The sequence below is a fragment of the Apteryx mantelli genome, chromosome 12, assembly GCF_036417845.1.
Source record: "Apteryx mantelli isolate bAptMan1 chromosome 12, bAptMan1.hap1, whole genome shotgun sequence".
Lineage (NCBI taxonomy): Eukaryota > Metazoa > Chordata > Aves > Apterygiformes > Apterygidae > Apteryx > Apteryx mantelli.
In genome coordinates, this window is record NC_089989.1 from 23744361 (window position 1) to 23757780 (window position 13420).

Genomic DNA, 13420 nt, shown 5'->3' on the forward strand with positions numbered 1-13420 from the left:
TACTTAGTAACATTGGTGTGGCTTTTGGTGAAGTAAGGTAGAGAGAGGTTGAGTTGTCACAAAACTGTTTGAAACATCTCTGTATTGTTCTATGCGGAGCATGTCTACGCTGCGCAGAGAAACATGGGCTTACTATTTCTCTTTTACCATTTTACCATAGTGAGAGAGTATTAAATTGGATATGTTACTGAAAGAGCAAATACATACATTGAACTTCCTTCAAAGTGCTAATGGGCCATGCTCCAATTCTGGCTCTGTTATGGTGACATGGCTGAAAACAAAACTTGGTCTCAAAGGAAGCTAAAGTTTTACCTTTTACCCTTGCCCTGTACTATTTCTCCATTATCTAATGCAGTACTTTGAGGATTTGGTCACTGAGCGTTATTTCCGTGCCCTTCCTTCCTTCTCTAGTTTCAGTTTGTCTTTTTAACAGTCTTGTGTGGTCAGCGCAGCAATGGCTTTGGCTTTCCTGTCACGCCTCTGCGAGACCGAAGTTTGGGAGCTGTCTGTTCAACCAAACCAGTTGTCTGCCTGGTGATGAAATTGTTTTCTCACTTGCTCAACTGTATGGTATGTTGGACTCAGTCACACTCTCTTTGAAGTCAGGAATAAAACTCCCATTGATATTCATGAGAAAAGGTAAAGCCAGTTGTAAAACAATAGTACTCTGTACAGTGTTTCTTCATCTCTGGCCAGGAAGGTGTGTAATTGTGTGGTGTTTGGTTACATGCTCCATAATCAAACTGGTCAGCAGTGTTCCGATCCAAGATTTTTTCACTAGGAAACACACCTTCAATCAGAACTTAAATTGATTTTTCCAAATACAGCATAGGCCAAAATAATATGGGCAGAACAACAAACAGCATTCATCCGTCGCTGGTGATTCAGAGCAAGGGACCAGAGCCTTGACGTCGCGCAGGTCCTCACTGCCATACTGCTGGATTCTTTACCTCAGTCTAAATCTCTTTTGTTGGAGCTGCCCTATTTTGAACAAATAAACTTTCAATGAAGCAAGGCCATGGAGCTCAGTTTTCCAGAGCTGAGGAACCTGGGTACTGGAACAGTCTCTTTCTCCCCAACCCCCCTGCTATGCACACATCGATGACCATGACTGGCTCGAGGAGGCATCCTCATTGGGTTCACGTGAAGCACTGAGTACAAATGGAGCTCGTGTCATGTTCATCCCCGTAAGTATGATCCTAGCAGAGAGAATTTCTCTGTGTGTTCTGTGACATTTGGAATTGGGAATAAAGCACCACTAACCAAAAAATATGTGAGACTTTTAACGTGAATACATTTTGACACTTTATCAACTTTAGCATCAACTAATGACCATTTAATTTCAAATCACTTCTTTCCCACTGCTTCAAGAAGGGAACCTCTCCTAAATAACAGCTACCTAAAACCATGAAGGAGCCCACTTTCAGAGAATGTGTCGCTCCTTTCCATCAGGTATAGTCAAATATTATGCTAGTAAATAGCTGCTAGGTATCCACCCAAAGATGGGACGGCGCAGGAGAGGCAGAGGTACATGAGTTGCCCCTGCAGATGTTGGAAACATTCCAAGATTGTGCTCCCGAGGCAAATGTATTTTGATAGTGGGATCCATACTGACTGCAGCATCCCAAAGAACCATAGTTACTGTGAGATAAAGAATTGCTGTTTCTGCTTCAAAAGAAATAGCAGTGTTTGGACATTTTGCTTGCATTCTGGATCACAATAAAAAACAAGGTGTCAACACTTCCTTTGAAATGAAAATTGAGACAACAAAATGAGAATCCACATTTAAGATTAACAAAAACATTTTGTTAATATTTTCTTTTGAGGTAAAATATTTTGTTTTGACATTCTGATTTCCATAAATATACTATAATTGGTAAGTTGTTTTGTACAAACTATACTTCAGTATATTTCAAAAATGCGTAACTATCTCAGAACTAAAATATTTTGGCCTTACTGAAATAATGACACTGAAATGACTTGGGCCCTATTTATTTATTTATTTTTAAGTTTCATCAATTGACCTGTTCCTGCAGAAATGTATCTTTCCATAAAAAAGACACTGACACTGTGTTGATAAACCCTTTGGACTCAAACTTATTGCATGCCGTGGCGATTTGACTGTGCGAAGCCGGTGCCTTCTCAGGGTGCGCACTGTAAAGACGGATCTGCTTCCTGCTCTGCTCCGCTCCTCTGAGGGGCAGGTTGTTTTGCATGCTGGCTTCCTCACGCTGTAGGCTCCAGGTGAAAAAACAAGTCTGTTTTTAATCTGAATGATCTTTTTGTTTGTACAATAGTCTAAAAGAACTTTCTTTCCTGGGGATATACTGGAAGGAAGGTTTGGAAAAGTTAGCCGTGGTAAATACCACACTGGCACTGACTTGCCATAGGCTCTCAGAGTAATATGAGAAAATATGTGGAGACCTGATGTGAGTTAATTTAGGGCTTAGTAGCTAACTTAGGGAAACCCTAGAATGTTATCAAATCTAATAGTCTTTTTTTTTTTTTAAGTACTCTTTCAAAGAAAACCCAGCACTCTCACGGATACAATTTCTATGCTTTCAGCCTTCTCTAGATTTAAGGTACTACACTTCAGCTATCCTGATCTTTCGACACTCAAGTTTTTCAGAGCTCCTGAAAGCCCATTACACATTTTTAATCACTTTCTCAAAGATGAGGGTCACGATTTGTCTTGAAGTGGCTTTGTATGGTAATGTATTTTTAAAAAAAACAAACATCTCTGACATTAAAATGTTTTGTGTCTTTGAACCATTCATTTTATTGTACCATGCTTAAGCCTCTGAAGCTATAAACCCTCCCCCAAAACACAAAACCCCAAAATTTCTAACCTCCTTTTGTAAATCCTTTGATGTATATTCATATCAAATGTTGTATAAAAAGTGGGAACTTTATTTTCTGAAGATCAAAGTGATTCTTGAAATATAGGATTGTTCTCATTTTTGCTACTGATCACTATTCTTATTCTGCTCTGTTTAGCTTGCTTGGTATCAAATGGGATGGCTACAGATTCTTTCAAAGCATGCTAATCAATTTTAGTTCAAACTGAGTTGAAATATCATACAAATTGCTGTCATATGCCAATGAGTGAAATTACTTTAAGTCAGGTTAGGTCAAAGATCTCTAGGTACCTAATCTGAGCTTCATTACTGAAAGCAAAAGTAACTGCTAGGCATCGCACCTTACATCATTTTAATCAGCTAATTGATTGAGCTGTGGTCAAACCGGGTGAGATCTACAGTATTTCTGTGGAAACTTTTAAGAGCCTCATAGTCCAAAAGCGCAAAAATCAGGTTTTGTTCTTGGTTACAGAGCTAAAGGCCTTCCAGCGCTGTGGGATGAACTTGCCCTCCAAGACCCCGCTGCCACTGGAAGGATGTAGTAGGACAAATCTCTATCATCTTACTTGATCTTACACCTGAGAAGCACAGATCAAGCGTTGATTTGATATGAGTTATGTTCATATGCATCGCTACTGAAGCAAGATACAGAAGTAACATCTAAATTACACAGCATAATCACAAACTTCTACATTTGCACATTCCTGAAATACCAGCAGAAATTAGAACAATCTAGAAAAAAGTGACAGCAAATGCATCAGGCAGAACTGGACTAATATAGGCTATCGCACCTGGTCCTGCTTTCCTGGAAAATCCTCCAAAAATATGTTTAAAATTTTAATTAAAAATGCTTTGCAGAATTATGAAAGAAATCTAAATTATAAATCTAAAGTAAGCTTTATGTAAGTTTAGTGCAAGAAGCTAGGGGAATCCTTGCTCTGAAATGAATATTCACACATGTAAAAGTCAACAGTATGCGATGTATGGTATGAAAAGAATGAGAGTTCCTTGGCCTACTGTAATTAAAAACCTCTGGTGGAAAAAAAACAAAATCTGGATTGGAAAACAAATTCTCATTGTTCTGTTGTTATATGTTCGAAAATACCACAGCTTCTTTCTTAATATGCTGTTTTCATTGTTGATTCTCAATAAGTACTCCAAAAGCAGCACTGGAAACTTAGTACGATCACATTTTGTGTGTCTTTATCACGAGGTGTGTCACACACCTTACAAAGAAGAGTAATTATCATTTCTCTTTCATTTATGAAGAGATTCAGGTATGATTGCCTAACTCATTTGCCTGAGATCACACAACAAATCAATGGTGAAACTACCTACAAGCTTTTTGTATTCTAGGATTGTATTTAAATGTTTGTCTTTTGAAAACAGAAGGAAAATATGGATTGCTATGAATTGAAATATTTCTCAGTTAGTTGAGGGAACATTGGGTTTGAAACATGAAAACCTCTCCTAACTTGAGCTTTATCCCAAAATATATTTGAAATAATCTTTGTTACCACACAAACATACAAGTCATTCATGTGCTTTCTTTGCTTTATTTCCAGAGAAATAATTGTGGTTTTTATCTTGTTTCTGCTCCAGAGGAGATGGTTCTAGTTTTCTCAGAAACAGGTAGATGCTATTTGTATATCTTCTAAACATCTTTTAAACATTTTCCCTGAAACACACACACACACAAAAAAAAATAAAGTTTTCATTTAATCCACATGGTTGAATTTGCATGACCTCTTGATGTCACAGCTCAAACTGGGTTGCTTTTTTTGGCAAAAGATTATTTAAATAAGAATGTCTTTCCCATTGAAAACAATAAGCTTTTGCAAATATGTTATTTGAAAAAGTGGTCTTTTTTTCCTGTAGTGGGGGGAGGAAATAGAACACTGAAAAATGGAAAGCATTTTCTCTTACCTCTCCCTCCTCCTGTGGTAGGAGGGAAGGAGGAGAAAAGACAGGGAATGTGGCTTTGTTATTTTCTGTAAATTAGGGAGTACCATTTTTAAAGGCAAAGGTTGTTCTCTTTTTGAAATACTTTTTCAGGGCAAAGGGACAGTTACACTAGTAGATTTATGTACACATTCTGTATCAATGTACCGTATAAAAATTATTCTTTCATTATTGATCTTAGACACTTTCCTAGGCAACCTAAGTTGAAAAACTCACTTAGGCCAAAATAAATCTATCTGCATGGATCTTGGGTTCCTCCCAGTGTAATGATATTGGATTATGCCAAAAGGCTTTCCTAAGCTTTCAGCTGTAATCCTGTAAATGCTTAATGGTTGTCCACATGGGCAAATTATTGCACAGATCTAGTTATTCCACTCTAACTCTACGTATGCTCTGGAGCAAGGCAGTTTCCTGTTTTCAAATAAAAATAATTTGGATTTATTTCTTTCAATTCCTGTGCATAAGATTGATTTACAAAAGGAATAGGTTGCTGTTCTATTCAGAGGTCAGCCTTGCTCTGGGTAGCTTTTTCATATACAAATACTATTATGTTCCATAACAGCTTGCAGCATAATGTCCCCTACTGATTTTAAAACATGTGAAATATAAACAATCAATTCAGTATTTAGCACAGGCTCAAAGGCTTAAAAGAACAAAAAGAAGGATGTTATAAACAAAGAAAAAAAATAGACAACTTCCAGTGTGTCTGTGTATGCAAGGATTTGAAGGCACATTGAACTGTAAAACCAAAACTTCTCCATAAATTAGATTCAGGTTTTTCCAGATCTTAATTAGCACAGTTTTCCACAATCTGCTAATATCCTCAGAAAATACAGTCATCTGTCTTTTTTTATGATTCTGAAGAGGACCCAATCTCATAAAATGTTTGCATTTTGTCATTTTAATTAAAACTTTCTTCCAGTACTAAGATACTTGTAACCAGCGCATAATATTTTGTCTGTCTTCCAAAAACTTTGGCTTTGTCTGGCTAACAATAAGCAAGCAGGGATGATCCCACAAAGGGCAGTGATCCAATTAAGCTTACTGAATGGATTTATGGGTTAAAATGGCAGACGTAACACCATTGTTCAGTTTTCCTTATGCACCACTTCCAGACCTGTGTAAAATATAAAATGCTGTCATTCTTACCTGGTAAAAATAGATTTAGATTTAGGATAGATTTGCCATCTATTCTGACCAAAAGGAAGGAATTAGACAAGCTGCTAAACAATGAAAAGTCAATGTTAGTATATGGTTTATTTGTGGTGAATTCTATCACATTTTGAAATAAAGCTCTTCCTTCAATGCCATTCCCAGCAGTAATTTATTTAATATACTACAAATGTGATAAGTGCTACACTTCAAAAGATATAAGTCCACTTTTCTCAAACTAGGAAATAAAAAGATTGGAATGAAATCAGAGATGGTCTTCCCCTAACAGTTAAATCCTGCAGAAATTATGATATTAACCTCTATCTTGCTTCTAGAGACAAGATCTGAGAGTGGTGGCCCCTAATGGCATTACCTATCCTCAGAGCAGCATCTATGTTACAGAGCAGTGCCAATTAGATTTATAACTTGCAAATAACAAAGGTACAGAGAGCACCAGGGCCCCAAGCATACCTACCACATAATACAGCTTTAGACTCGAACCTCACTTGCTGCTTTCTGAGTGCAAAGAAATGGCTCTAAAGTACTTAATTAAAAGGTTATATGAGTGTGTTTTGTTCTATTACAAACTGTTGAATTAGTTTTATATTTCGGTACAGAATGTAGTACAGGAATTTAGAAAAAAACATATTCCTTTCTCTTCTGCAACTAGCTTTTTTACTGAAGAAATGCTATGTTGTCCCAGTTTTCAATATTAATTCTAGGTATCTTGGGAACAATTGTAATTTTTTTCTGTTTTAACAGAACAGGCTAGCAGCACAGCTTTTCAAATTGACGATAATTATGGTCTTTATTGTGTTCTTGGTGATACCTGCAAATGGAATGGGATGTTGTTTAGGAAGATTGAATTTGCTCTCACAGGGGTTTTTAAGTGGGTTGTGTAACTGTACTAGACTTTAAAATGTATGTTTATGCCTCTCTAGGCTTGTTTTGGCTGTTGGGATTCTTTAACAGCAGTCATGCTGGGAAATGCAGTTCCTCAGGAAGAGCTGAAAATTGAGGGCATGTGACCACCTTTGAGAATTATTATAAAGAACAAGCTGTGCTGTGCATGCGAGCTGAGGTGGTATCTTGGGGGAAATGTAGCCTGCTGGGGTACAGAAGTTATTTAAGAGAAGCTGTGCCCTGTGTTCTCCACAGTTCTGTTTTGCTGAAGGTTACAAAGGTAAGCTAGTTTTTTGTTACTTTAACTGGACTTTTATACCTCTTTCAAAACAATAAAGTGGAACCTGAGGAAAAGAACATAAGGCAACCTGTAATCTGAATTGTATTTTCCTTTTCTATTGCCAGTGCATCTGCTTACAGGCCTCGGCACTTCTGTTTTCAGCCCTATAACTGCTGTTTGCTTTGAAACCTTCCCCTGTCCTCTGGCAAGTCTTTTCTCAGTGTGGCTCCTTTCTTGAAGAGATTTTTTCACTTCTTCACCGTGAAGAGTACCCACTGATGTTTGGGGGGAGGATATTGTTAATACTGTAGAGGGTAGATTGTTGTCCAAGTATAAAAGCAAACTAATTCAGTTTCAGTTGGTAGAGATTTCTAATCCTGGAAAGGTAAGCATACTAGAGAGGGCATGAGATGGGGAAAGTCATGGTAGCAGAGCTGCAAGGGCAAGGGAGCTACTAATAAAAACTGTTAAGTGTCCTTGGCTAACTTCAGAGGGAACAACTCAATATTCATTTCTCTTGAGAATATATGCCTTAACTCTGCTGTTACTCGTTCTTTCAGCACATTTCTATGATGAGCAAAGTTGTCAGAAGAAAATGTTAGCTAAATTCATTAAGTTTTTATTAATTCCACCTCATGCGCTGATTTTTTTTTTTTTTTTTTGCCCCTGTGGGTTGGAGCAAGTCATATCATCTTTGTCTCTCTGGTCCTTTGCGTGCTTAATAGGGTTAGTGATGCTGGCTCGCGGCAAGGGAATACATAACACAAGAAAATGTACAAGATGGTAAAAGTGCCAAGTCCTAAGTATTGTTATTGGGATTTTTCATGTTCAATGGGGAATACCATTTTGCTTTTAAAAAGCTGAGAATTGATCCATGGCACAAAACAGACAATGCCTCTGTAAAGCATTTGGAAGTAGCAGCACAGACTTTCTAAACTTTCAATACTCAGTCAGAGAGGGCATCAAAACATTAAATCTGAGGTACCTGTGTCTGCTCTAAAGTATTTTTGAAGTGTATGAAAGAGACGCTTTCCCTACACTCCCTGTAATAACACAGCACAAGCTTCAGTCACCCTGAGCTCAGTTTCTACCTCCCTTAGTTTTTGTTTAACCTGATCTGCAACAATTTACTTTAATCCCATAGGTGGGATCCTGTAACAAATTGTCTCAACAGTCTTAAGTGTCACTCTTGCTCTTTTATTAGGAGATGAGAGCAAGCCATGGTGCATATTTGGCCCTGCCAGGTACCTTGAACAGCAGGGCCCATCTCATGTGGTTGGTTTGGTAAACTGCTGCTTCTCTTTTCCCTCCTCCTTTTGACCAGATATAGGGAGAGGGGACCACAGAGGTTCATTCACTCTCCTCTCCCGCGAGCATTTCTGTGCCCTATCGCAGCCTTTACAAAGGTTTCTTAGAAGGTTTGTTCATGTTAAGGAAGGTTTACACAGAATAGTATGGAACAAGGGATTTGTACTGCTCCTCTGTAAATAAGAAACCTTAGATATTCCTGTGAGTATTGTATAGTCCTCCTAAGGTCAGAGACCCTAAGGATCTTGATCTAGAAGGTCTAGACCATAAAGGTCTTGATTCTAGAAGCCATATGAAAGTTGGGGTTTCTGTATGATGAAAATGCCAACACAGACCATTAATTCCACAGCCTGGATCATTTTCCATGTGATAAAATCACCACGAGGAACCAGAGAAGACAGCCTGCAGAAAGGACGTGCTTGCCACGGGTGCCAAGGTTGTCTTTTAGCCATTTTCGGTGGTCTCCAAAGCTGATCATTCCGCTACAACATTAGCAGCAGTTGCAAGCAACGGAGCTGTATCAGAGGTTTTCAGTAAGTTGTCGAGCTGGCACTTGGGAGAGCAGCAAAGTCAGTAGAGCCACAGGCGCTATTACCTTTCTAGGGACCCCTCCGAGGCGGTACGATGGATCCGGGACTCGCAGGGGAGGCCGAGAGCCGCAGGGATGGGGCCGCTCCGCCGTGCGTGGGGCAGGAGGGCCGCGGGCGCGCACGCGGTTGCCTCCGACGGCGCCTGGGCCACCGTCCAGGTCTGTGTCAGGATTTCAGCTAATAGTGAATTACAGCAGATGCGCCAGCTCACATATGCCTAGAATAACAGTTGGCATCGGTATTTGGCTACCTTATTTACAACCTCTTTGGGTTTTATTTTTTTTGTTTTGAGTGTTTCCATTTCCTTCCAGGAACAACCACCACCAGCCCCTCAGTTCTGCTGAAGCATCCGTGGCGGGCTGAAACCAGTCGCGTTGGGGGGTCTCCCTCGCCCCGACCCCCCTCGACCCTGCCGGGCTCCCCCCCTTGCTCATTCGCGGTCTCTTCCAGAAGGGAGCGACCGCCTGGACCTCACCCCCATCCTCTCGGCTTGGCGAGCAGAAGGGAGCGTGTGAAGGGGCGTCTCGCTTGGTGCCCCCCTCCCTCCCCCCGCCTCGCCTCAGAAGAACGGCGGGGCGGAACCCGCTCCGCGGCCCCTGAGGCGGCCGCAACGGCCGCCCCGCCCCGCCCCGCCCCGCCCCGCCCGGCGCGCGCGGCGGCCCCGCCCCCCCGCGCGCCGCCGCCTCCCCCCCGGCGGGAGGGGGAAGGGGAGGGCTGTCGGGGCCGCGCACGGGGACGGCCCGGGCGCCATGTTGGAGGGTTGCTGAGCCCGGGGTCTCTGTGTGTGCGCGGCGGCCGGAGCCCGTTTGCTGCGCGGGCTGGGGGGGGGCAGGAGGAGGGGAGCGGCGCGGAGCGGCGCGGGGGGACGCCCGGGCGGATCATGGACGTCGAGCGGCTGCAGGAGGCTCTGAAAGGTGGCGCCGGGGAGGGGAGGGGAGGGGGGGCAGCGGCGGTGTGTGTGTGTGTGTGTGTGTGTGTGTGTTGGGGGGGGGGGAGCCGCGTCCCCACACGCTGAGGCGGGGGCGCCGCGCCGTGGGGCGGGGGAGGCCCGGCGCTTTCCGGCGTGGTGGTGGGGGGAGAACCGAGCCGGGCCCCGGCGCGCCGAGCCCCGCGGGTGGCGCCCCCGGCCCCGGCGCCCCGGCCGGCAGCCCCCTGCCCCGTGGGGCCTGCGGCCTGCCCGCCGCCCCCCTCGCCCGGCGGCGCGGCCCCCCCGGCCCGGCTAGCGGCGCCTCGCCGCGCTGGCTGCAGCCCGAGGAAACCCGCCGCTCGCTCCCGCTCTCGCTCTCCGCTGGCTGCTCGGAAGAAGTTGCAAATCAACTTTTTGCTGCTCGGGTGCGTGTCGTTTCCTCCACGCGAGGAGTGCCGAGTGCTGGAGGGCTGGTGGAGCTCTTGGGAACGGCCGAGGAAGCGTGAAAATGTTTCTGCGGGAGCTGTGCGCGTAGCTGAAGCAAAGCGATCTTTAATGACTACGAATTTTTGCTCTCTCCTCTCGTCTTTCCCCCTTCTTTTCGTGTCTTCCTCGTACCGACAGATTTTGAGAAGAGAGGAAAGAAGGAAGTGTGTCCAATACTGGATCAGTTTCTTTGTCATGTTGCTAAGACTGGAGAGACCATGTAAGTGTGACTTTTTTTGTTCTTCTTTAGTTATAAAGTTTCCCATGTTTTAAGTGAATGAGGTAATACCTGGGGGTTTTTTTTGTCTGTAGAATGATTCCATGAGCTAAGTAGTCTTGCCTTAGTTCTCAGTGTAACTTTGGGTAATTAGTTTCATTTGAGGATAGAATTAGTTTTTTCTAATAGGGGAGACTTTTGTGTGTGTGTGTGTAGACTTTGCTCGGGGTTATCTGTCGGGTTTTACTGATCCTGCTCAATACAGTAAACCTGTTGCTTTTTCTGCATTTTATGTAACACGCAGGGTTTTTTTTAAACTGAAAGTTTAGCACATTGTTGCAATGTCTGTTGTGCGCAACATGCGGTAGTGTTGTTTACGCAGGGATACGAATGGCTCGGCTCAGTTTTTCCAGGCTCTGTGTAATTTGCCGTGCGATGAGCGCATCTAGATGCTTTCCACGAGGAGGGGAGAGTCACGTAGGTGGGTGCTCTCCGCAGAGAGGTGCGGGAGCAAACTCCTCACTCTGCCTTTCAGTCGTCGCCCCTTTTTTTTCAGCTGCCCCCCCCCCCCAGTACTTGTGTTTCGCTTCTCTTGGGCTTCCTTTCGTGGATGGCCGGAGGGATCTGGGCCCGCAGGTGCTGCGGGGAGCGGGGTTACCGCGCTCCTTGTCAAGGATGAGGCTGGTGCTGCTGGGGGTGACTTCCTTGCGCGAACACTATTTGGCAGGAAGGGGAAAGGCTTCCCTGGGTGCCTTGCTGCAGCTTGGCTCACTTTCTGGCACCCGGGCTGTCTCCTTGTTTTTGAGGCCTAGTGCCAGGCGACAGGCTTCACCGAGAGATGCGTGCTTTTACCCGGGTCTTATTAGCAACTAGTGATTTGCAGGGGCTTTGTTCTGATTTCTAGAATCCCTCTCACTTGTAAGAGATGTCTTTGCCTTTTTCTTTCTTTCTTTTTTTTTTTAAATAGCTTGCTAGTACTGTTTGAATTAATGGCTCTGAAAGAAAAACAAGTTCTGAAATGTACTTTGCTCTTTGAATAGAAGGCTTTGGCTCAGCAGAAAAATATACGGCTGTAATGCTTAATATGCTGGAATAGTACTCATTTTAGTGTGGGCCTAAGGTGGTGGTTTTGTTTGTGTAGTATGTTTAAAATATTTTTCCTGTTCTGAAATATTTCTTAAGGCTGTTTTTCTTGTTTATGCCACTGTTATATATATTCCAAAGCAATTTTTAAAAGTGATGGTATAGGGGTGACTTCTTAAGAAAATTCTTCCCCGTGTAAAACTTGAATATGGTTATATGCTCTGAATAAACTCTTGTTTTTATTTCCATTTGGAAAATCTATTTTTTTTTAATTTGATTATTGCAAACTATTGCTTAGTCCTGAACTCAAATCTATCATCTGGAACTTCATGCAGGCCCTAGCCTTATGTTTTCAGGGCTTTCTTTGGCTTTTTTTTTTTTTTTTTTAAGGTCTGTAGCTTTTTTCAACATTCTCTGACCTTACAGTTGCATTAAATTGTTTTTAAAAAGTGTCAGGCATATACGTTTGAAATATCCAGTATCATCAGACATGGAAATACTGTTCAGTATCACTTTGCCTCCCTTTATCCATCATAGTCTATATTTCTTCATATCTAATACACTGATATTTTTACTAATGTGTTGTATATGAAAATATCAGGAGGAGACTGGTAACAAAATGTCATGGTAGGCATTCATGATAGGAAATACGCATTTATAAGAACTTAATGTATTTTTTTTAGAATACAGGCTAGACTGCTGTAGTAGTGATATTTTAAAAGTGTATCTAAGTACACAAACTTACCAAATGCATATTAATTCAAAATAAACTAAACGTTCTTTATTTCCTTTCATGTAAGAAAAACTTTTGTTTAAAGGAAATCCAAAACAGTAAGAAATAGATTTCATCTTCTAGTTCCAAGACAATCCAAAATAATAGTTTGCAGTGATGTTTATTAGTATTTTTATGAAGTTCAGTTTGAAAAAATGGATGGTTAAGTCAGCAGTAATTACACAGTTTGCAGACTTATTTATTGAAAAACAATGGACCTTATTCAGTCACAGCCTGTTCCTAAAGTAACAAAAAGTACCCATGTAAGTGAGGGACAAGGCAACTAAGGACAAGTGGAACATGAAGCATTTTTGCTGTGAGTTATTGTTTCTTGTGGAGTTATGTAGTGTTCAGGAGGATTCTGTATGCTTTCTAACCTGTTCTATGATGATTAAGTAAAATACTGAGTTTAGATTATATTCTGTAGTCTACATTCTGGATTAAAATTTAGTGTTCTACCCCTTATCTGTCTTTAGGACATAGTTGCAGCAAAGGTCATAAACAATTACAAAACTTAGTTTGAAGGTGTGCTAATGAAGTCAACTAAAATGATTTTTAAGGTTCTCATAGAAACAGGAGCATGACATACATAGCTTGCTTAACAAATTGAAAGCATGGTCTCATGTAAGGCCAGTGTGTACCTCCCTGTCTCCATTTGTTTCAATGTGCTTATTCATCTGAATAAGTTATGTACAGGTACATGCAGGCTTAGGTTAGGCTGTAATTTTACTAGTATTTATTTCTCTTGGCAGCAGTCTTGACTAACACAGTCCTCGTGTCCCTATTTCACTTGTGCTTGTTCAACTGTTTATGTAGCTGCTTGGTAACCTTGAGCAGAAAACTGCTCAGGGTTGTGAGTAGCTTTCTTCTTGGCACGATAGTCTTTAACAAGAATCAGAACA

The 13420-nt window shown here is 41.9% G+C and overlaps 2 protein-coding genes across 5 annotated transcripts in view; both read left to right on the forward strand.

The window, feature by feature from the left end:
- GXYLT2 (glucoside xylosyltransferase 2) overlaps nt 1–4553 on the forward strand; it is a 31117-nt gene extending 26564 nt beyond the window's left edge. The window contains exons 8-9 of one of the 2 annotated variants that reach the window (XR_010885405.1): nt 434–1187; nt 3331–4553. The gene's annotated coding sequence lies outside the window, so the exon portion shown is untranslated. Of the gene's footprint in view, nt 1–433; nt 3099–3330 lie in introns of those variants that run through there. The other variant, XM_067303499.1, reaches the window with a different exon arrangement.
- A 5316-nt stretch (nt 4554–9869) lies between these two features.
- PPP4R2 (protein phosphatase 4 regulatory subunit 2) overlaps nt 9870–13420 on the forward strand; it is a 33731-nt gene continuing 30180 nt past the window's right edge. For all 3 annotated transcript variants that reach the window (XM_067303502.1, XM_067303503.1, XM_067303504.1), the window contains exons 1-2: nt 9870–9967; nt 10585–10666. In XM_067303502.1, coding sequence (XP_067159603.1) covers nt 9934–9967; nt 10585–10666 — 116 coding nt within the window. In that variant the 5' untranslated portion in view covers nt 9870–9933. The remainder of the gene's footprint in view (nt 9968–10584; nt 10667–13420) is intronic.